A 22,568-nucleotide genomic window follows, 5' to 3' on the forward strand; every position below is an offset into this window, starting at 1 on the left:
AGGCCCGCGACAGTGCCCCTAAAACCCCTGAAGCTTACCGACCCGCTACGGGAATAATTTGCGCCTGACATATAGGGCCGCACTCCAACATCGGCTCCACTGACGTGACGCTGGGACCTGCCAGTGCCAGGCTGGAGACCTGCTATACCTGCACCAGCACCGATACGTGCACCGTCGAGCCCGCCCGGACCTGACATCCTGGGCATGCCAATCTGGTCTATTCGTCGACAATCGAAAGTCTGCTGCAACTCGACCATTCCAACATCTCGACGCTGGTGACTCGCGAAACGAGAGCTCCCGACGAGCCTGCATCCTCGTCCATTTCACCCGTAGGCACGATCAGCCTGTTCCAGGCCCTACACGGGCCGCCCCTTGTTGCCCGACATGAGTTCCTGTACGAGAGTAGCCCCTGCCCCTCTATGCCGCTGGTCTGGAGCTGACGTGCATTATACCACAGTGAAGCAATTCATCCGCAACGTTAGAGCCGCCAAGACCATTGCCGACGAACGAGCTGTCATCCAGAAGGAAAGCGCTTCTATTCGAGCAAGTTTCAGGGAAGAGAGTGGCGATCACAGCGTGAGGTGCGCATCCGCTCCGAGATGCCCAACCCAAGGTATCGGGACCGTGGCTGACTGTCGAGTAACAGAAGGAACAATGTCGCCAAGCTCCTCTACCTCTTCACCCTCGGCGAGCGAACTCATTTCGGTCAGATTGAGTGTCTGAAGCTGCTGGCCTCTCCGCGATTCGCAGATAAGCGCCTGGGTCATTTGGCAACCAGTTTGCTACTTGACGAGAATCAGGAGGTGTTGACACTGGTCACAAACTCGCTCAAAAAGTATGGATGTGATGCCTTTGGTGGCTATACAGTCGTGAACTAATACGCTGCAGTGACCTCTCCCACTCGAACCAATATGTCGTCGGCCTGGCCCTCTGCACCCTCGGCAACATTGCGTCTATCGAAATGTCCAGAGATTTATTCGCCGAAGTCGAGGCTTGTATTAACACGTCGAACCCCTATATTCGGAGGAAAGCCGCCCTTTGCGCCATGCGTATATGCCGGAAGGTCCCCGACCTTCAGGAGCACTTCGTCGACAAGGCCCACCAGCTCCTGTCCGACCGGAATCATGGTGTCTTGCTTTGCGGTCTGACTCTGGTCACCAGCTTGTGCGAGGCTGACGAGGAAGAAGGTGGGGAGGAAGGGATTGTCGAAAAGTTCAAGTCCTTCGTGCCGGGCCTTGTCAGGACCCTGAAGGGGTTGGCAACATCCGGCTATGCCCCCGAACACGACGTGACGGGCATCACCGACCCCTTCGTCCAAGTCAAGATTCTGCGTCTGCTGAGGGTGCTGGCTATGGGAGACGCGCAGGTCACCGAGCAAATCAACGATATTCTGGCTCAGGTTGCGACGAACACGGACTCGTCAAAGAATGTGGGAAACTCTATCCTGTACGAGGCTGTGCTCACGATTCTGGACATCGAGGCCGACTCTGGTTTGCGCGTTCTCGGAGTCAACATCCTGGGCAAGTTCTTGTCCAACCGCGATAACAACATCCGCTATGTCGCTCTCAATACTCTCATCAAAGTCGTGGCCATTGAGCCGAATGCCGTCCAGAGGCATCGCAACACGATTCTCGAGTGTTTGAGAGACCCCGATATCAGCATCAGGAGGCGCGCTCTAGAGCTAAGCTTCACCCTTATTAACGAGAGCAACGTCCGAGTTCTTATCCGGGAGCTGCTCGCCTTCCTCGAGGTCGCCGACAACGAGTTTAAGCCCACAATGACCAGTCAAATAGGCATCGCTGCGGATAAGTTTGCACCCAACAAGCGCTGGCACGTCGATACTATGCTTCGGGTACTCACTCTCGCCGGAAACTACGTCAAGGAGCCCATCATGTCCTCCTTCATCCGATTAGTCGCCACCGCACCCGAACTGCAGACGTACGCGGTTCAGAAGCTCTATACGAATTTGAAAAAGGACATCACCCAAGAGAGTTTGACGCAAGCCGGAGCATGGTGCATTGGCGAGTACGGGGACGCTCTGCTGAGAGGAGGTCAGTATGAGGAGGAGGAGCTCGTGCAGGAGGTGAAGGAGCATGAAATCATTGATCTCTTCTCGACCATCTTGAACAGCAACTACGCCACCCAGGTATCGACCGAGTATATCGTCACGGCCCTCATCAAGCTCACAACGAGACTGTCCGACTCGACGCAGATCGCAAGAGTTCGCCAGCTGTTGGAGATTCACCAAACGAGTTTGGACGTTGAGGTGCAGCAAAGAGCCGTTGAGTACAGCAACCTCTTCTCGTATGACCAAATCCGCAACGGCGTCTTGGAGAAGATGCCGCCTCCTCAGATCAAGGAGGAGTCGCGCGTGCTGGGCCCCGCAACGACCAAAAAGTCTGCAAAGGCTGCGAACAGGAGATCCCGCGTTGTCAAGCCTACTGAGCAGGATCTCCTATTCGATCTCATGGACACTCCTCCCACAACTACACCTGCCCCTGGCGGTGCCTCCAACACCGATCTGCTTGCCGACATTTTGGGCGGCACATCGTCACCTCCTACTTCCGCCTCTCCCCAGCCGCAACAATCCAATGTTGCGTCGATAATGGACCTTTTTTCTCCAGGCCCTGCTCAGCCAGCGGCCTCCCCTGCCCCCGTCGTAGGCGGCGGCTCAAACATGGACCTGATGTCCTCAATGGCTGCCGCAACCCCTCCACCCCAGCCGCAAGCTGCTCCGCAGGCGCCGGCAGGTCTACCAGTCTACGACAACAATGGGCTCAACGTCAGCTTCCAGGTTCAGCGCAATGCCGAGGGTCTTGTCCAGGCCATTGCGCGGTTCCGAAACTCGGGTCCTGGTTCTTTATCAAACGTGGGACTGCAAGCAGCCGTTCCCAAGACGCAGAAGCTGCAGCTCATGAGCATCTCCAGTACGGAAGTCGGCCCGGGTGCTGAGGCCACCCAGAAAATGATTGTCTCTGGGGCCAAGGGAGTAAGTCAAGTTCGTGGCCGATTGATACAGACAAAGCTAATTGTATGCAGCCATTGCGGTTACGCTTGAGGATTGGCTATGCGCACCCATCAGCCGGAGAAGTGATGGACCAGGTGAACTGGACCGAACCATCTTGAGGCGGCGGCCCACCAAGATCAAATGAGCATTGATGACTTGGGCTTGTGTATTTAATATGGCAAGGCAAGCGTGATCAAAATAGATGAATCTGCAACGATGAAAAGTCGAGCAGCGTTCTTAGTACTGGTGCCTCGAAAGCATATTGAGATGGATTGTAGTTTGGGTTTGACGTTCAGGGCGTTTTGCGGGGACTGAGCCTGACGGGCGTCCGACGTCCCAAAGCATTCAAGGTACAAAGCACCTGGCGGGAACACCATGGGCTTCAACGACCATTCCTCCACCAAAGTGTGCTATCTGTAGCGATCAAGGTTACAATAATCTCGTCCTATAGAATAGCACCATTGACGCGCTTGTATAATTTGCCAACCTTTTACTGAAAGTCCCCGCAGCGAATCCTGGGAGTTGCCATATTATGTAAGCGACGTATTTACGAAGCGTAGCCGACCTTACCCGACTTTGAAATTCCGATCCCCCGATAACAAAATCTTCCCGGATCAGCCACCTCGTCGCAACTCTGCTCCTCCGGCGTAACTTGTATCCTTCTCCCCTCTAAACAACCGCTCATACCTCCGTCACAATGCTGGCCGCCCGTACTTTCGCTGCGCCCATGAGGCGGCAGGTTCTGCGCGCTGCCCCTCGCGCCGCCGCCGTTTCCCAGTTCCAGGTACGCAGTTGATAGTCCCCGATCCCCCGATCTAGCCCCTCCAGCAGCTCCACGTACAACCCGCAGCGTCGAGCCGCAACATCACCATCTGACGGCTAGCACAGCGTTGGCTAACAAAAGAAGCAGAACTCCAGATTTTACAGCGAGAAGGTCGCCAAGTTCAACGGCGTCAAGGACTCTAACGTATGTACACCCTCAAGCTCGTTCCCGTTCCAGATGCCCCACATGGTTTGCGCGCAATAGGAATATGTCGCTCTTGTTGTACATGTTGGACAGCTCAATTGGCGACGCCCAATCCGCAGTACTCCAGGTTTCTGTGGCACTAGCATGCTGATTTCGTCGCGCAGGGCAACTACCCGGTCAGCTTGATTGAGGGTGACGGAATCGGTCCCGAGATCTCCCAGGCCGTCAAGGACATCTTCGCCGCGGCAAAGGTACGTTTGGTCACGGCACTTGCGCCTCTTTTCTCAGCACTAGACCTGGTACTGATCATTCAGAAAAGGCCCCCGTTACTTGGGAGCCTGTCGATGTCACTCCCATCCTCAAGGATGGCAAGACTGCCATCCCCGATGCCGCCATTGAGAGCATCAAGCGCAACAAGATCGCCCTGAAGGGTCCCCTCGCCGTATGTACATGCCTACCAAGCCAGGATCATCAGTCAGTTTCGCTCACCATTTCTCGCTGCAGACCCCCATTGGCAAGGGCCACGTCTCCCTCAACCTGACTCTCCGCCGCACCTTCAACCTCTTCGCCAACCTGCGTCCCTGCCGATCCGTCGCCGGCTACAAGACCCCCTACGACAATGTCGACACCGTCCTGATCCGCGAGAACACCGAGGGTGAATACTCTGGTATCGAGCACGTCGTTGTTGATGGTGTCGTCCAGTCCATCAAGCTCATCACCCGCGAGGCCTCCGAGCGCGTCCTCCGCTTTGCCTTCCAGCACGCCCGCGAGATTGGTCGCAAGAAGGTCCGCGTTGTTCACAAGGCCACCATCATGAAGATGTCCGACGGTCTTTTCCTCAAGACCGGTAACGAGGTCGCCAAGGACTTCCCCGATATCGAGTTCGATGCCGAGCTCCTCGACAACACCTGCCTGAAGATGACCACCGACCCTCTCCCTTACAACGACAAGGTCCTCGTCATGCCCAACCTGTACGGTGACATTCTGTCCGACATGTGCGCCGGTCTCATCGGCGGTCTCGGCCTCACCCCCTCCGGCAACATCGGCGACGAGTGCTCCATCTTCGAGGCTGTCCACGGCTCCGCCCCCGACATTGCCGGCAAGGGCTTGGCTAACCCCACTGCTCTCCTGCTCTCCTCCATGATGATGCTGCGTCACATGAGCCTCGGCGAGTACGCCGACAGAATCGAGAAGGCTGCTTTTGATACCCTCGCGGAAGGAAAGGCCCTCACTGGTGACCTGGGTGGCAAGGCCAAGACGGACGAGTTCGCTGGCGCCATCATTTCCAAGCTGTAAATACCTGCATCGGTGGATACCTGCATTTCCTGATAGAGATCCGGGATACCTGTAGTAGACTGTACATCAACGGATATTTTCTTGCGTTAGAGCCATAGTCGTAAATGAATGAATTGATGAATCCCGACAGAAGCCGACGGTGTGCTCTGTTGCCCGGCGTGACCCAGATCCATGTGGGTAGGTGTGCAGGTACAGCTCGGTCTGGAAACGTAGTCAATCGGCGCAGCCAAAATCGGGATAGAATCCTTCCGTTTCAGGCGACGACCGGCCGAAGGAATGGCTTTACGGCACAAGGCCGACGACTACCTGCCGGATAACGGTAGAGGTTGCGGTGGCTTGTTGTCTACGGCGGTTTCTGGCTTTGCGGCCCACACGGGCATGGGTGTGTGTGTGTGTGTGTGTGTGTGTGTGCGCGCGCGCGACGGCGTATGTCATCCATGCAGTGTCCGACGTCGGGCCATTAAACTGCGTCTCAACTCCAATATCTGCTAGAGTCCACAGCGTCACCAAATGCGTGGCCTCGGCCGATCAAGACAGTTTTTGGTCGTTTCAGGCCCTCACTCTCGTGGGTTCCGATCAGCCGCTAGAATGGAGGCAACCCGGAGTAAGGAATCGCACATTGAACGCACCGCAAGCGACCCGCGTGATTCAGTGAGAGATCATTTCCGTTCCCTCTACTATGTCCACCAAAGTACTGCGCTGACGTCGATCAAAGCAAATTCATTCTGTGACTCTGGATCAAATCGGTCAAATTAATGATAACACGCGGCTGTTTCGCCTAGGGATCAGTGACGAGTCAAGCATCAAGGTACGCATCGTGCGGCAACAGAGCGCCAAATGCATCATATCCTTGGCACATGCTGAACCAACTCCAGTTTCTCCCTGGGCAATGGCTTGATACCTTCGTTCCCAACATCCCCAAACCTGGCGGCTTCACCATCACCAGCCCTCCCTCCAAAGCCAGTCTCCCAACCGCGCCATACCTCGAGCTTGCGGTGCAGAGATCAACAAACCCACCGGCCGCTTGGCTTTGGGAGGAGGCATCCATCGGAACATTAATCAAAGTTCGCGTGGGCGGCGCCTTCGTCTGGCCCCCGCCGGATGTTGATCTCTCATCTGTTCGCCGAATTGTGTTTGTGGCCGGCGGCGTCGGCATCAACCCGTTGATGAGTATCTTGAGCCATCTATCTGAGAAAAATTGTCCATACGACATCCACTTCTTGTACTCTGTGAAGGCACCTGATGATCTCGACTCTGAGAAGATTTTATTTATGGAACGCCTGGCCACCATCTATGGACGGGGGAAGGTCAGCGGCCGTCTGCAGCTGTTTCTGACTGGCTTGAAGAAGCCGGCTGACAAGAAAGTCCTATCTTGTAACGAGATGGACGTCGGCTTTCGGCCCCAGCGAATCACTCTGGAGGACATTTCTGCAGCTTTGGGACCAAAGGAGGATCACGGCTCGGCAATAGTGTATGTCTGCGGGGTGCCATCGATGACGGACGAATTCGTCCGTAAGCTCACTTCTTCTAGTGGGCTAGACCTCGGAAGCGATCGAGTGCTCTGCGAAAAGTGGTGGTAGTTTCGCAGATTCATGTGTTTGCTTGCTTTGAGTGCACGCTTTGTTGTGCTACGAATAATTCCACACAGTCGATCGACTAGAGTAAATCCCGCCGCGTACCAATGACCTAATTTCATTATACATCAAGGCCATGGCAAACTTCACCTCCCAAGAACATTCCGGTTGCACAGCACCTGCTGCCCTTGACCAAAGTTCCGCCAGGAACCCCTTGTGGTATGATGTTTGTGACATCGCCACCGCCTTGTCGTCTCTGTGATCAACGACTATATGAAATCATCGTTTTCCCCTCCCAGCGAGAACAAGGTCGTATGCAGAGTCGTTGGCGCGTTGGGTCCATTCAGATTCACCCTGCCTCGTTTGCGGCGCAGTGGTGATGGACTCCTGAACCATTCTCCCTCCGAAATGCTTATGTTGCTAAAGTTCTCAGCGGTCAACGAGCTTCCCTCGCCAGGGGCGTCGACATCGAACCCCGAAGCACGTCGCTGACGTGTCGTTCCAACCAAGTATTCCTGCCGCCCAATGTGCTTGAATGCCTTGGAGCCGCCCGAGGAAGGGGGCGTTGTGTCGTAGTCAGAAGGTGACGGGGGTATCGTGGGAGGTGCGGGGAGCGGGCGCAGCGGCTGTTCCGTTCCGCCCGGTTCCTTGGAGGCTTGAGGCAAGACAATTCGCCTAGCAACTCCAAGCTCAATCTCGTCGGCCCCGCTCGACTCATCGGCATATGTTTGGAGGGAAGGTGTGACGGAGGGAGCTCGCGATGACTCCAGGGAAGGTCTGCGGATAGGCACTTCAATGTCCGGTAAAGGTGGCAACGGTCTCGCAGGATCTGTTACCTGCCTGATATCGCGAGATAGCTTGCTTGGCTGCGGCAGCTCCAGTCGAGCGGGTTTCGGGGGTATTAGCTTGGGTGGTGTAGGAAGCTTGAACGCTTTCCGGTCCCGCCTGTGGCTGCTCTGAGAGACGCCGCTTCCAAAAACAGAACCGTCTGCTGGGTAAAAGGCGAAATTGGTTGTCTCGCTGCTTCTTGCTGGCTCGGCTGGCACGCTGGGGATGTCTGGCGGGGTTTCCTCTGTGGTTCCTTCTGTGAATCCCGATGATGCAATGAGCTCATTGCAAAGAGATTCTGGCACGAGATTCAATTCCTTCAAATGACACCAAGTACGGTAGAAGAAGCGGAACGTGGCGTATGGTATGTCCACGGCGTCGACAAGACGCCAGTCATAATAAGTCAAGTCTTGGGGCGTCTCAATGAGACCACCCGTAGGAGAGCTGCCACCCAACATGAACATCTTGAACTTGAGTTGCCCGAATAAGATTGGGAAACTTACGTGATTCCGTAGGCGTCCTGGTTTCTGAAATCGGCAAGCTCGGGGGACCTCCTCTTCCTTCCCTTTGAACGAAAGACCTGAAGTTCGACGAGGCCGCCGTCCATGGCGGCAGGCGTATCCTTGCCGGAATGAGGCGTGAAATGGAAGAATCTCTTCTCGACGCCTTCCCGCCTGTAAACCATCCCGCTTTCTCGGTATGTCCATTTATTGTCGGGCACGTACAAGGCGTGGCTGACAATCTCGATGGTGCCGGTCTGTGACTTGATGCCCCACGATGCCACTGGGCGACCGTTCATTACCAGCCTGAAATATAAGTACCTGGCGTCGGCGGGCGGTCTGTTGATTCCATAGCGTAGGTGGAACTGGGCACCTGGGGCGGACGGGATATATACCGTGCTCTGCGCTCGACACTTTTCAGGGGTGGCGTGCAAGCTCGAAGCTGGAGACGACGTTGGGCTGGTCAGCTTCAGTCCACGAAGGCTAACAGAAGACGCGTCTGGGTGAGGAAGCTCGGGTAGAGGAGGCTCGGTGGGATTGAGGACGACAGAGACGTCAATCCCACGAAGAGTTGGCATCTTCTCTGACAACGCGGCCAAGTAAGGCTGGTCAGTTCCCATGCACGTAGGTGGTGGTGGTGACGCGGGTTTTGGCAGGATTCTCATCATTGAAGAGGTGAGAACGTCAAAGCTATCTTTGGCAGGTACTACTGGCTACCTACCTAAGTCGGCAGACCCTCTGGGCCGCGCTCTCCTTTTGCAGCACCTACCCAGAACCTACCCAGACATCGCTCGCCACCTAACAAAAAAGAACAGACAACTTGTTCCTCGTGCGTTACTCGGTTGCATCTCGAACCTTCCTGCAGCATCCGATACCCCTTGTCCTGCATTATATTTTTCCCCATTAGTTCGATTTGCGGAGGCGTTTCTATCCCTATTTCGTCCCGGGAATTCAAATGACTGCTTTACACTAAACCCAGCAACTCTTCGCTGCCGAGCGCCTCGATATTTCAAAACATGTGCGGACGGATTCAGACTGAATCCCTCTATACTTTAACCATGCATCTGCCTCAAGGACATCCGTCCTATATAGATTTGAGCCAGAAGCCCGCCGCTGCTGTCATCACTAAACCGTATCCGATGATGGTCCTTGGATGGTTGTGTCAGTTTCAAGAACAGTAGCATTCCCAGGTGCGTCGGCATTCTGCTGTCACTCGTATACCCGGGTTTCCAACATCGCTAGTTATCGTCACGACGCAGGCCGATGACTGGAAAAGATCGGTGGTTTGTCATTGCTGCGTACAACTGCCACTTGTCCGGTTCGCGCCGTATACATTTCTTTCACAGTGTCGCAAAGCCACCCTTTCTGGTTCAACTCCCCGTCACGGCCTTGGTGTCATCCTCCTTGCCGATAAGTCCCAGATTGCGTATTTGACCGACACTCGGGGCATTGTCTCGTGCGCTGGCTGACTGGGCCTTTCGGTAGGCGGCCTGGAGTGCCCTCGTTCTCGCAGCCTGTATAATTATGGTGAGCCCTTGGCCGCCCAATCGACGCCAGGTCCCTGGAAACCTACCTCCTTCTTGTGATGCAGACACTCATAGTAGTCCTCCAGTGCCAGACCGCACTTCTTCTTGCCGGAATGGTCCTCGCCAGTGGTGTTCACAACGTAGCAGCCGAGGAGCTCCTGCCAGAAGGGAAAGCACCGCGAAGGGCCTATAACGATGATCCCGAGTCAGTAGCGCATCAAAAGCTTCGAAACCGAGCACATGCCTCCGTGAAGACCGTATCCAGAGGCCATTATGATCGTGCAGACGCCAATTGGGTGGTGCGTGAAGCTCAAGGTCGTCGGAAGGTCGCGGACTCGATTGCGATGTCGAAGTTCTAAAGTGGTGTCTAGCCGAAGAAGGCCGCCACCGCGGCTGCAAGGAAATCTCGTCCTATCAAAAGGTACCTGATTCCAATAGTGATCCCGGAGCCGCGGCGGGTTCACTCGGCTAGCGCGCGTCTAATTCTTTCGACCCCTGTAGACCCACTTGATTATGACGAAGCTAAGGGACCTTGTGCATGTCTGTTACTTTAGAGCTCTCTACCTGCGACTCGACACTCGATACGCCGATAACTTGACCCAGCGTAACAAGATACCCGCGATATCCAAATCTCTCGACCAATACTCCTCCACGGACATGGTCGAAACCCTGCATCATGAGCCGTGTTCTGTCCCCGCCAAAGCTGGTGCTGCTGGCTGTCCACCTTGCCATTAACGCCGACATTGACAGCTTGGCCTTTCTCACCTCTCGACACGCCGCCGTCCTGCGCAAAGATGTCGTCCTGCGCATACTCCTAACCTACCTTCCCGAGACGGTCAGGTCCCGCGACTATGTCTACTTCCTTGAGGAGCTGTCTACGGGGGATTTTGCGGATCGCGAGGCCGCCAGCATGGACTACACTGTTGTCGAGAACCTGTCCGAGGAGGACGCGGCGAAGAAGGTTCGCAAGCTTCGGTTGCTATCCTTGGCGTGGGAAGATGCACCCTTTAATACAGAGGACGACCCGATAACGCTTTTTCTCCTCCGAAGAGCCCACCGCGTTGACGAAGAAGCCGGCTTACTTACGCAGCTGCCTGAGCTTCTTGGTCCTTTTCTGCAATACGCTCCAGGCATTCGTCTGTGGATGGTCTCGACATTGCTGCCATTGCTGAGGAGGAATTACGAATACTACCCTGCGGACAGCATACCCTATACCCTTGCCGAGTTTCAGAAGCTACCTGACGGCGCTGCCGTGGACGCTCTCCTATCTCAGACTGGAGTGCGGTCCGAGGACCACGCGCTAATCGGCCGGGACTTGAGGGGCCTTCTGGTTCCGTGGCTTCACAATGACGCCCGCTGGAAACAGTCTGAGGATAGTTCCATGGGCGTATCCACGGGCGAAGAACTGCACAGCCCAGGTTGGGAGCGAGCTCTGGAGTGGTTCCTGTCACTGAGTTTGAGTTCCTGGAGGGCAGCTGCCGCGGCCGTTGAGCAGTGGGGAGGTGCTGTAGATGTTGATTTGGGCGACTATGATGCCGTATGGCTCAACGAGCAGCAGCAACAGTACCTTGACCGTCGGTATGCTCGTGCCGTCTTGGCCTGCGCTTACGTCGTCCCCGAAGCCTCTGTCGAAGCACTTGAGGGCGCCCATCAAATGTTGAGAAAAGTCATGGATCTTCTTGGTGAGGATGACACGCTTCCGCTACAGGCCGCAGCAGAGTCCTTGTCCGCGGTGCCTCATCTGGAAGGGGATGGTGTCCTACACCACAAAAATACAGCATTCATGCGGGACGATCTACTGAAGCCGCACAACCCGCTCACTACTCCTTCAAAGAAGGCAACGCACCTGCTGCACGCTATTATTGTCAGTGCATATATACTAACACGACTCGGGCTGGGCTGTACCGTCAAGAGAGCGGGGGATTTGGCGTTCATACAGGACGAACGAGACCAGAATGCCGAAGTCGCGAAGCTAACACACGCCGTTGCGGCACAAGCCCCAAAACATGACGCGAATTTCTGGATCAAGGCTCGAAACGAGTTGCTCTGGCTCCGATGTTGGGGCGTATCGAGTGCAAATGGGCCAGTCGTAGGACTCTTTGCGCGAGTAAAAGCCGAAACAGTTGAGATGGAAATCTTGAAAGCCCTGCTTGCAAGTGGACGTAAGTTGGGATTGAAGAGGGAACACCGGGCTGTCTGCTAAACATGTTCAGGATATCCTCTGGCAAGGTCGCTGTACGAGGACCCTGCCGAGAAACCGTTACCTGCCCAGGTCGTTCAGGAGCTGGTGATTGCGGCAGCTCTCAACGCATATGACAATGCCTCCAATCCTAACCGTACTAGGGGTGGGCTCAAGAAATGCGATGAGATGTGAGTATCACATAGCCCACAACTTGGAATAGCCGCTAACAGTTGCAGCATAAACTCCTTCCCCCTTACCATTCCTGAATCCCTGCCAGAGCGGCGAAAGATCGATGCGCTACTGAAGGCGACACACGCCCTCAGTGATTACCGCCTGGTGCTGAGGCAGGGTGAGCCTTTCAGCCCCGTTGTCCTCCGCGTGCACTCCGACCCGGTCTCCATCATCAGCAAAGTCCTGGAGCAGAATCCAAACAGCTATACACGTATCCAGGACCTCGCAGACATGGGCGTCAATATGGTCCGTGCCGGTCTGGTAGACCGAGTCAAAAAGGGGGCCATTCCTCAGGTTCAGAACGACGAGCAAGCACACATTGATGCCGCGCAGAAACGCATCACGGCCATGTGCATCGAGGCCGCCCTGAAGGAAGACGATTTTGAGACTGCGTACTCCTATGTCGCCAACCGGCTGAGCGGCCGAGCGGACAACTCGGTTTCGAATGCTACAGTCCAGCTTGACGACGACTGGTCCTGGCGAGCAGCGTTGCAAGCAGGCCAGTACATTAGGACGGCAAGAACCGTCCGTCCGACACATCTGGGTAATGCCAGCGGCAACGCTGAGATCAGGCACTTGGAGCACCGCATCGACTGCCTGGCTACGGCGCTTCGCATGGCTCCGCCTTCCCAGCTCCAGGAGATCCTCAAAACCTTCCGGCGCTGCGAGGAGCAGCTCGACTCAGCACTCAAAGAGGAAGCCGTCCGCGAAGCCGCGTTAGACTCCGCTGCTGATGTTGGCTCGCACGGCATGCCTGGAGGATTCGACTCAGGGCCGGCAATCCGGTCCCACAGGCCTTACGGCAATCAGTCTCGCTCCACAACGGCGGCGGCCGCCAAGGCAGGTGACGATGCGCCCATGTCGTTGTTCGACCTGTCTCGTGCCACAGCTCGCGCTGCATCGCGCAATTTTTCAGCGCTCTCGACTCTGCAGCAGTCTGTAGGCGGGAGCAAGGCGCCGAGCATATCCGAATCAGCGGCGAGCGGCGACGGAGAGGCGCACGACGACCACCCCAGGGCGAGGAAGCGAGATCAGCTTCGTGATGCAGCCATGGGAACCCTGACATCAGGTGTTGGCTGGCTTATTGGTGCACCGGCACCCAGCGACCACCGCACGGCCAGAGACGACTGATTGGGGGGGGGATTTCATGTAAATTTTTGTACGATTGATGATGAATGATATACTTCCACACGGGACAACTCACAAACCTACTTCCAGCATTATGGCTGGCCCAAGTGTAACTCGGCTTGTGCCACTTGAACCCAAAATCAATTGCGGGTTGAAATAGCACTGTGTCATGTGTTTCTTGTCTGGTATCAACTTTTTCTAGCCTTTGTGGTGCCTCTCTATAGACAAGAGGGACTATACTACACTACTTGACATGTGTTTAACCTAGATTGGCGTCAAAACTGTTGCGACTCCTTACCTGAGTGGATTTCATTCGAATTGGCGAGGCATGTCTGTGGTTAAGCTGACCTATCCCTAACCCCAGCATTCCCCCCCCCCCCCCTGCGATTGGCGAGCATATTCCGACGAAACCTCCCGACGTAGGTTGGTTGCTTTTGCCTTTTTGGAGTCGACGCAGAGGTAGGGACTGCCTTGCTCGGGCATTGTCTGGAACCAATCTACGGGGGTTTCGGTAGCGCCCACTCGGGAACCCGTAGAGCATCTTGAGAATGCTCCGATCAGCGCAGCATCCACGGGTCCTGGACGGGATGACCTAAGTGTGAAGCCCTTGCGATGGCGGCACAAGTTGCAGAGGAGTCAAGATGGGGGAAACTCGTGGTTGGGAGAAGCCACAGCTGGCGGCAAGTATGCAGTTAGTTTCGCTCCTGTTACAATAGGGGTAGATACCTTTGACCAGCGTTCTCTACCGCAAATGTAAATTCAGCCTGCTTTCGTAACAGTCAACGCGAAATGATGCAAAGGGAGCCAAGACTTTGTTGTGTCGGGCGTCGCTGAGGTGCAATGGTGACAAGAGACGAGACAGAGAGAGCGAATGGCGAAAAAGGGCGTTTCATTTACGACTGGAAAGCTGAAAGTTGGCGTTCAGGCGGCACAGTTACGTTTTAGTTGTTTTAGGGACGCGGTTGTCATTCATGTTGCATTGCTGGTCAACATCTTATCATGCTGAATTTGCATCGAGCCATGCCGGATTTGCGAGGGCGTCTCAAACTCGACTCGACCCCGAAGCGGGATGCGATAGATAATGGTACAAGGTGGAAAATTGGTTTGCGTAAGGGGAACAGCCATAGACCGGCGCGGGCCCATGACTTGGTGTAACGAGAGTGCTGATCCACGAGGGGGTAAAGTGACTTTCACTCTGGCCAAAGCCTGTCGAAGCCTGCCGTTTTGCCGCGTTGATTTTTTGCCAAAGCTACCAGAGAGAAACCGCCAGACATTCGTCGTCCTGAAACAGCATTACTTGAGAAGAATGTGCCGTCTAGTATGGCAATAAATTCTCGCATTTGAGCCGTCATGAGCGAGAATGCCGGGGCTCAGAAAAGGTAAACCACGCAGGCCGAAACACCCATTTTTTGTGCTTCCATCCCGACTAGTTGTAGTGCACAAGAACTCCATGAGACGCAATTTTTTGGGATATCCGCCGTAATCGATCGCACTATGAAAGATGGAAGAAGAAGCATCCGTCGATTGCCAAGAAACTTGACGCATCAACAGCATGTGGTGAAAGGTGTAGGAAATCAGCGAGAACCTAGACATGTTAGCAATGAGGATATGCGGGCGGATAGGTAATCAAATAATCCAACCTCCGTAGGGCTCGCGGGCCTCAGAGCGGGCAGGCGCATCGCTGTAACCTGCACCGGCAGCAGGGGCATCGCGAGAACGAGCACCGTCGCGATCAGCGGGCCTGTCGTAGCCGCGCTCACGCTCGTAGCCAGCGCCGCCGCGACGTTCATCAGGGCCGCCACGGGCGTAGCGATCACCGCGGTCCTCGCGGCTACCGCCACCACCATAGCGGTCCACTCGGCCGCCGCCGCCGCTGTAGCTGTCATCGCCACCGCCGCTGCCGCCGCCGCCACCACCGCCGCCGCGGTCGCGTCTCTCGTAGCCACCACGGTCTTCGCGATAGCTGCGGTCGTAGCCTCGGTCCTCACGATAGCCGCGCTCGTAGCCACCGCTGCGGTCGTCGTAGCCGCGTCTGTCGTAGCCACGGTAACGGTAGGGGTCATCGCGGCCGTAGCCACCACCGCCACCACCACCTCCGTAGCCGCCTCCGTAACCACCACGACGTCTGTCATCATAGCGGTCGCCAAATCGACCGCCGCCACGGCCGCCGCCGCCGCCCTCTATTGGATTAAGCGTCAGTCGGACTGCTACAAACAAGACATTGACCGGGAAGTCAGGACTTACCACGTTTGGGAGGACCGAAGTACTTGCCCGGGGTGGGAGTGCGAGGACGAGCACGTCGGGCCTTCTCGATGCTGAGGGTACGACCTTCGATCTGCTCTCCCTGCAGACCCTCCTTGGCAGCATCGGCCTGGTCCGAGGTGACCATCTTGACGAAGCCGAAACCACGGGACTCCTTGGTGTGAGGGTCGCGCATGATCTGGCATTTCTCAACCTCACCGTACTTCTCGAACAAACGAGTGACCTCAGACTCGGTCAGACGAGGGTGGATGCCGGTGACGAAGAGATTGGAGCCAGGGTTGATAGCGCCGTCATCGTCGCCACCCTTGGAGCCAGTCTCGTCCTTGTTGCCACTGGAACCAGAGAAGCTTGTCAGTCAAAAAGCGAGAGGGGAAAAAAAAACCACATTGGCTGAGAAGGACGGAAATTTGCGTACCGGTCGCCGTTACCAGCGGGCGAAGCAGAGCGACGGCGTCCAGAGTCGCCATCATCGCGGATGGGACGAGGGGAAGCGCTGCGGTTGTCGCGCTCGTAACGAGGAGCCTCGTCTGCAGGGCGTGAATCTGTCAGTGCCGAATTGATTTGAGGGCGACGGGCAGCATCGAGATAAAACGAACCATCGTAGCGGTCGCCATTGGCGGCCTCGTAATCCATGGATGTGGTAGCCATGTTGAGTGATGCTGTTCCGTCGACTGTAAAAACGTCGGCGTTTGGGTGTTGGTAGCTGGGGGAAACTGGCCAGCGACGCGATCACTGGTGACGCAGACTCTTCTGTTGTGATGGCAGATTGGTCAGAACAGAGGGATAGAATCAGGCTGGAGCCTCAATCCAGGTTAGGGGGAGAGAGGAAGAAAAAAAAAAAGCGTCGGCAAGACGGGACGGGACGAATGAAATAGAAAGGGAAGAATTACGGTCGCCGATAAGTAATTAGATGCGTTTGGCGAAAGGCATCAATCGGGAGGAAGGACGCGGCGTGGAGTTGCCAGGTAGGAAAGAGGAAGAGTGAGTGATGTGAAGGAGAGGAAAAGGCGTCGGTAGGTCGAGGCGTGGGTGGGATGGGATACGACGAAGGAGCGTGTGCGTGCGTGCCTTGGGGCGCGCGTGGTCAATTGTATGGTACCGTCTTACCGTGAGGTACTGCTGGTAGTAGAAGCCTAGTGCTGAGTTGGGGGTGCTGTTGGTAGTCTAGGTAGACTGGACAGTACACTTCCTACTTTACCAAGGTAAGGTACTCAGGGTGTCAGTCAGGGAAGGCGCAGACGACCCGTGGATGCAAGCAATAGGCAGCCTGGAGCAGGTGAGGCGGACAAGCAGGCTAGGCAGGTGCAGACAGGGCTAGAGTTTTGGTCCTGAGGAAAAGAAAGACAGGGCGGGCAGAAGCAGCAGCAGCAGCAAGAGCAGAGCAGGCAACGCCAGCGAACAGGGGAGGCGAGAAAAGACTGCCCTGTGATTGATTGATTGACTGTGACTGCAGCCAGGGTGGGAACCGTACGAAGAAAAATTTGGGAAAGGGAAAGCTGCAGCCGTGCGCGAACGAGCCCAGCGTGCCTGTGTCCTCTCCCTGTGTTCGCTGACCAGTCAGAAGCTGCGACAGTCCCCTCCCCTGCGTGAGCCTGCTTTGAAGCGAATGCCCCATGTTGATTTGGCGAGATTTAGCATATGACTACTCCATAATAAGTCTAGCTCTTTTGTTTTGTTCCCAACGCGCACGAGCCAACTGTGCTTGCAGGTCGATACTAGGTAGGCAGACGGCGGTACACACCTCCTTAACTACACTTTTGCTGGCCTACACATGGCACCTCATTATCTACCAGACTATCACCAATTGCTGCGGAGCCGACTGCCGTTACGACGTAGACCTATGGCTTTAATAATTCGGGATGGGGAAGGCAAACAAGCGCGATACTGCTTGACCTGCCGTCCTGGCGTGCGATGTTTTTAGACCACGGGCCCAGACCTTGATATCCAGCGGTAGATGTCGGCATGCGTGTTCAACCCCAGACCAAATCATAAATCAAACCAAAATCGATAAATTTGACGGGACCTCCTGTGCAAACATCCTTAGGAGAATGGCCATTGAGCTCCCTCAGTGTCATGCATTGTGCATTCACTCGCAAAGGTGTTTGTTTGTGTGATGCGCAACGGCTCTTCTAATACATAGCAATTTTTATGGGTTGATGAACGACCGAGGCCCAATCGAATCGATATTCGGCTATTGATACTCCGACTACGCTTACATTAGGTTCCGGTCTCAATGGATTACGAGCTCTACAAGTCTTCCATCACTGGTAGTTGCTCAACGTCCCCTCCCTCGACAGTCTCTACCTCGAGAGCCCTAAGGACATCTATTTCCGTGAACGCCCCCGGCTCATCTAAGAAGCTGAGACCTTCGACTGCCTTTCCTCCACATGCTCTCTCCAATGCCAGGAAGGCAAAGTGGCCCCCAACAACAGGTCTGGCCATAAAATGTGGCCCGGGCCATCCGCCAGTGCCCTCCGTCTCGTACAGGTCGGTCATAGGTCGGTCTACGGTGGCTTTGTTAGCATGTCTCAGGCTCGGTCATCAAATACTGCCCTCTTACCAGTTGTCGTCTCGTTGACCCATCCCGCGATACTCTGAAGTATTTCAGTGCGAGTTTTCTTGCTTGTGACGGCCGCGGCGAAGAATTGCCAGTCGCTCTTCGTATACAGATGACGGCTGTCCAGCGGAAGGCCGTAATGCTGCAGAACCGCATGGTACCAGTTGCTCTGCATGCTGTAGACCTTGTCCGGGATGAAAGACGTCTTAGAGCCCATACCCAAGGTCGTTTGCAACCACTCTGCGATACGTCCACCCCGTAATGCCGCCTTTCGTTCTGGCAAGTGGAAGCAAAGCAGGGAGTCTGCGTAGAGGTTGTAGATGGTCGTCCAAGAGCCGTACCACGTGTACGCCAGCTTGGCGTGGGAGCCGTCTCTTGAGATTCCGAAGCCTTGCCATTGTTCAATGTAGTCGCTGGCGATGTCCGAGTAGTACTTGGAGTCATCCGTCTTCCCCAACACGTCGGCGATCTCGGCCATGGCCTTGATCCCAATGATGCCTTTCAAGGCGAGGTTTGTTTGATTGGCAAGCCAGCCGGCAAAATCATCAGTGCAGAGCTGGTTGGCTGGGATGAGCGACTCGCGAACGAGATATCCCGTCCACTTGGTCCAAAGTTCGTAAGACCTGGACACCCACTTTTCAGCCTCCTTGGCTCCTCTGAAGGCAGTGACAGCTGATGAACGATCCATGCCATAGACATCGGGAGACAGCGCCAAGGGTCGCCCGCCGGAGTTATTGGGGTCCAACAACGTTAGTGGACCAGCAAGACCATCAACGGACTGGATGAACGCCGGCTGAGTGTCGTACTTGAAGGCGTTGACAAGGGCCAACCCCATGATGAGCATGTTTCCGCACTCCTCCACGGGCATGTACTCATCTCTGCCATCGGGGTGTCCAGTAGCATTGGGGAAATGTGAGCCCAAATCATGCATACTGTAGTCATTCGGGTATTGGCCGCTCAGTTGATGTTCCAAAAGAGGTTCGAGAAGGTAAGCAAGCCAGCGAGGATTCGTGTACAGGAAGAATGGGAATGCTGGGAAGATGACGTCGACAGTCTGGAAGTTTCCATTTGAAGATATTTCCTTTAGGAACAGGATGGGGTCGTCAGGAGTTCCTGAGAACTGGGTTGCACCGAGGACTTGGCGGGCAGACAGAGCAGCAATGTCTTGGTAGTCCTGGGAGCCGGAGGCAAACGCGTCAACGGCCAGCTGGTCCGAATAGTTTCTTGCCAGTAGGTTGGCGACAGCAAAGTCATCATAGTGGTATTGGATTAGCTCGGGTGAGGTTGCAAAGTAGAACGACCACAGAGGCCTCATCTGCGTCAACCCTCTGGCGGCTGCAAACTGGACAACTGGATCTTGAACAAGGGCGAAAGTGAACAACACGCTGTCTGTCGATGAAAGACCGGCCCCTGTGTTGTTACTTAGGTGGAATGTCTTGGCAAAGGCAAACACCGGCTCCTCGTCCATGATCTTCCGGTACAAAGTATCTACCTCGTTCTTCAAATCACCTTTGGTTGCAAAGTGCTGTCGCAGGATTCCAGACGTCCCTGATTGGTGATAGACGTCGGCGGGGCCAGTGAAATGCAGCGTTCCCCATTCTGCGTGGTCGGCGAACTCGGTAAGAAGTTGTTGTGTTTGCCTTGAGACCTGCCAGGTCTTCAGGACCGCACTTTGCTCCTTGGCGCCTTGGGGCTTGAGGAGATCCCAGACAATCTTGTTGTCCCGGTTGCCGCTCACCCACTCGCCATTCAAATCGGTGTAGATGTTGATATCGAAGGACCCCTCGGCATGAATTGTCAGATACGCAGCAGGTACGGATTGGCGGAAGGTTGACGTGGGCGTGATTGGGGACAGAAACGAAAGGACGATTGTGACCGGCGCCGAAGACCCCTTTGGCGGAGCAATCGAGTACGACAGATTTGTGGTCGAAGCATCAAAGGTAGCGCCTAGGTATGTTGGGAAGGCTATATTGTAGTTTCGGGAAGAATGTTAGTTCAAGGAGTTGCCACATCCGCAAGCAGGTCAAACACACTTGGAAGACGAGGACAAGGAGTCTTGGGGTCGTCCGAGCAGCGGATAAACAGTATTGGACTCTGGAACAGATGCCATGACGGAGAAGCCGACCTGGAGCGCGGTTCAAAGTCAGCGACACGTATGTTTGACGAAGACTGTGGCTCTAAAGCTCACGCTGCTCCCGGTCCAGAACATGGGCCAATGTTCCCAAGGCGCATCGCGGGCGTTGCCCAACCAAGTGCTGAGGTACGGATTGCGAACAATCAGCGGAAGAACGGGAGGCGTCAAAGTAGAGGCGCCGACCGTCACGGCGACGGCCAGGAGTGAGAATAGCTGCATGGCGAAGAGATCGTTTCGAGACCGGCTCCAGAGACAGTCGGACACCGCTCGCCACAGCAATCACGAAGGAAGAAGAAGATTAAAAGATACAGCTCAGAATACTGTAGAGAGCTCGTCTCTAGTCTGCTGTATAAATAACAGAAACGCCGGAGGCCGCACAATGTTAAGGACTCTGGAAGATCAGATGCAGCGTCAGGTCAGGTGAGGCGGCGAGAGGGAAAATCAGGAGATGGGCTCGGACAAGATGCAAACCCTTCCCTCCCTCGGTTTTACCGCAGCTTGAAGGGAATGGTCGCCTTTAGCCCAGTTTTGGGATGGCACGGGAACAGTTGGAGAAATCTGGGGTAGGAGCTGCATCCCGTCACAGGTAAAGGAGCATGGCGAGGTGCAAGAGCCGGCGCAGAGCTGGGCACCATGTACGTCAGGATGGCGGGTCAGGTGGGGGAGAGCCAGGCTGGGCTCGCTGCAGCTCCCGTCCTCCGACTCCACGGGCACCAATCAAACACGAACTGCCGCGCCACGAGCCCCTGTGATATGGGGGGCTGCGGGGTCTGCTTTTGCGGGGTTCCATTCACCACACACAAACAACCGAAGTGTTCTGTGGGAGCTGATCTTATATCAGGTCTCCCGTCATGCCCAGCGCGCAAAAAGAACAACCCGTCCACTCACTAAGTAAATGTCTGGCTACAAAGGTTGTGTAGGGTTGGCCACGTTTTTAGACTGCCGATGCCAGCATGCTGTCTGTGCGAATCTATGAAGGCCGCCGGCTGTCAGCTCAACTTCAGATACGCCCTCAATCTTGAAGGGAAAAGGCAACCAACCTAATGGAACTCTCACATGGGACGAAGGTTCGGCAAAGTTGGCAGGCACTTACTTAACTTTGGAATCTGCTGTCCTTCCCACTCTTGCTCGCCCGTCTAACTGCGAGAGCACTTCAGCCGAGAGAGAGAAGCTTGGCCCGCACCCGTGAAGTCGCAAACGCCGTGACGGGACGATATTTTTCACGAGCTTCGGGGTCGAACGGCCATCCTGAGCACTGCGATTACCCCAGACCCTCGCCTTCCTCGGTCCGGGTCAAGTGTGTGCGAACACATCCGTCTTAGTCTGTGCCGGCGTCTTGTGATTGGTGGCGGCTTAGCATCGGATCCACGGGATATTAGGCCGTGTCCCTCACGATGCGGCCCAGCTTTGGGATACCCGTTTTGTCCACACGACACCCCTCTCGACTCAACGATTTGGAACTCTTAGCGGCATCTATTCGCAGATCTTCATATCCAAGTAGAGCCACTGCAATGGCATCACTCGAAGGAAAGGTTTATGCCTTTACCGGCGGTGCCAGTGGCATCGGCCTAGCCACGGCAAAGATCGTTGCCAAGCGAGGGGCAACTGTGTGTCTTGCCGACGTCGACCCCGATGCCATGAAAGAGGCTGAGGCCTATTTCTCAGAGCAAAAGATGCCGTTTTCGGTAACGAGGGTGGACGTCTCGAAGAAGGATCAAGTCGAAGGTTGGATAAGCGGCATCATCGAGCAGTTTGGCCGTCTGGACGGAGCGGCCAACGTCGCAGGCGTCATAGGCAAGCACCACGGCATCCGGGCTGTCGCGGACCTAGAGGACGAGGAATGGGACAAGATCATTGCTGTCAACTTGACGGGGTGCATGTACTGCCTCAGGGCGGAATTAAGAAATGTAGTGGACGGCGGCTCGATTGTCAATGTGGCCTCGATACATGGCGTCAAAGGTACGCTGTCATTTCTTTGAGGGACCCATTGCAGGAGAACTCGTCTGACAAGCCGACTGCCTAGGTTTCGCCAAACACGGCGCATATGACGCCAGCAAACATGGTGTAATTGGTCTTACCCGCGCGGCGGCCAACGAGAACGGAGGCCGCGAGGTGCGGGTCAATGCCGTAGCTCCCGGGGCCATCTACACGCCGCTGATGGAGAAGGCCTGGAAGTTCCACAACCGCCCGTTGGACGCCCAATTCGACGAGCCGACGGCATTCCAACGCCAGGGTACCGCGGAGGAGTGCGGAAACGTCATCGCATTCTTGCTCGGCCCAGAGAGCTCTTTCGTAAGCGGCAGCGTCTATAACGTCGACGGAGCGTGGCTTTGAGCGGGCGATGACACGTTGCGCTGATCGGAGGTGCAGGCGGGT

At 55.5% G+C, this 22,568-nt stretch overlaps 9 protein-coding genes across 9 annotated transcripts; 5 read left to right on the top strand and 4 right to left on the bottom strand.

Moving 5' to 3' along the window:
- Nucleotides 1-384: 384 nt before the first annotated feature.
- Nucleotides 385-3,126, top strand: APL4 (AP-1 complex subunit gamma-1; the record flags this gene model as incomplete). The annotated part of the gene is made up of 5 exons (XM_036640002.1): nt 385-394; nt 458-581; nt 647-835; nt 889-2,989; nt 3,040-3,126. 5 exons carry the CDS (start codon nt 385-387, stop codon nt 3,124-3,126), a joined length of 2,511 nt encoding a protein of 836 aa, XP_036494069.1.
- A 578-nt stretch (nt 3,127-3,704) lies between these two features.
- CGCS363_v008154 (Isocitrate dehydrogenase [NAD] subunit 2) lies at nt 3,705-5,270 on the top strand (the record flags this gene model as incomplete). Its single annotated transcript, XM_036640003.1, has 5 exons — nt 3,705-3,791; nt 3,918-3,974; nt 4,139-4,225; nt 4,294-4,416; nt 4,479-5,270. 5 exons carry the CDS (start codon nt 3,705-3,707, stop codon nt 5,268-5,270), a joined length of 1,146 nt encoding a protein of 381 aa, XP_036494070.1.
- A 588-nt stretch (nt 5,271-5,858) lies between these two features.
- Nucleotides 5,859-6,850, top strand: oxnad1 (Oxidoreductase NAD-binding domain-containing protein 1; the record flags this gene model as incomplete). Its single annotated transcript, XM_036640004.1, has 4 exons — nt 5,859-5,921; nt 5,986-6,078; nt 6,146-6,741; nt 6,802-6,850. The coding sequence occupies 4 exons, from the start codon at nt 5,859-5,861 to the stop codon at nt 6,848-6,850; spliced, it is 801 nt and encodes a 266-aa protein (XP_036494072.1).
- A 406-nt stretch (nt 6,851-7,256) lies between these two features.
- CGCS363_v008156 (uncharacterized protein) lies at nt 7,257-8,750 on the bottom strand (the record flags this gene model as incomplete). Its single annotated transcript, XM_036640005.1, has 3 exons — nt 7,257-7,264; nt 7,338-8,116; nt 8,176-8,750. The coding sequence occupies 3 exons, from the start codon at nt 8,748-8,750 to the stop codon at nt 7,257-7,259; spliced, it is 1,362 nt and encodes a 453-aa protein (XP_036494463.1).
- A 792-nt stretch (nt 8,751-9,542) lies between these two features.
- On the bottom strand, nt 9,543-9,970 carry CGCS363_v008157 (NADH dehydrogenase [ubiquinone] iron-sulfur protein 5-B; the record flags this gene model as incomplete). The annotated part of the gene is made up of 3 exons (XM_036640006.1): nt 9,543-9,686; nt 9,746-9,885; nt 9,955-9,970. 3 exons carry the CDS (start codon nt 9,968-9,970, stop codon nt 9,543-9,545), a joined length of 300 nt encoding a protein of 99 aa, XP_036494464.1.
- A 404-nt stretch (nt 9,971-10,374) lies between these two features.
- Nucleotides 10,375-13,242, top strand: sec39 (Protein transport protein sec39; the record flags this gene model as incomplete). Its single annotated transcript, XM_036640007.1, has 3 exons — nt 10,375-11,860; nt 11,912-12,068; nt 12,117-13,242. 3 exons carry the CDS (start codon nt 10,375-10,377, stop codon nt 13,240-13,242), a joined length of 2,769 nt encoding a protein of 922 aa, XP_036494131.1.
- A 1,623-nt stretch (nt 13,243-14,865) lies between these two features.
- Nucleotides 14,866-16,149, bottom strand: CGCS363_v008159 (putative RNA-binding protein; the record flags this gene model as incomplete). Its single annotated transcript, XM_036640008.1, has 4 exons — nt 14,866-15,419; nt 15,484-15,833; nt 15,917-16,028; nt 16,098-16,149. The coding sequence occupies 4 exons, from the start codon at nt 16,147-16,149 to the stop codon at nt 14,866-14,868; spliced, it is 1,068 nt and encodes a 355-aa protein (XP_036494132.1).
- A 1,599-nt stretch (nt 16,150-17,748) lies between these two features.
- Nucleotides 17,749-20,411, bottom strand: CGCS363_v008160 (putative glutaminase; the record flags this gene model as incomplete). The annotated part of the gene is made up of 4 exons (XM_036640009.1): nt 17,749-18,005; nt 18,062-20,023; nt 20,090-20,183; nt 20,247-20,411. The coding sequence occupies 4 exons, from the start codon at nt 20,409-20,411 to the stop codon at nt 17,749-17,751; spliced, it is 2,478 nt and encodes an 825-aa protein (XP_036494184.1).
- Nucleotides 20,412-21,703: 1,292 nt separating this feature from the next.
- On the top strand, nt 21,704-22,526 carry lvr-4 (Levodione reductase; the record flags this gene model as incomplete). Its single annotated transcript, XM_036640010.1, has 2 exons — nt 21,704-22,151; nt 22,216-22,526. The coding sequence occupies 2 exons, from the start codon at nt 21,704-21,706 to the stop codon at nt 22,524-22,526; spliced, it is 759 nt and encodes a 252-aa protein (XP_036494802.1).
- Nucleotides 22,527-22,568: the final 42 nt, after the last annotated feature.

This window comes from Colletotrichum siamense, assembly GCF_013390195.1.
Source record: "Colletotrichum siamense strain Cg363 chromosome Unknown KSG_Cg363_contig05, whole genome shotgun sequence".
NCBI classification, from domain to species: Eukaryota; Fungi; Ascomycota; class Sordariomycetes; order Glomerellales; family Glomerellaceae; genus Colletotrichum; species Colletotrichum siamense.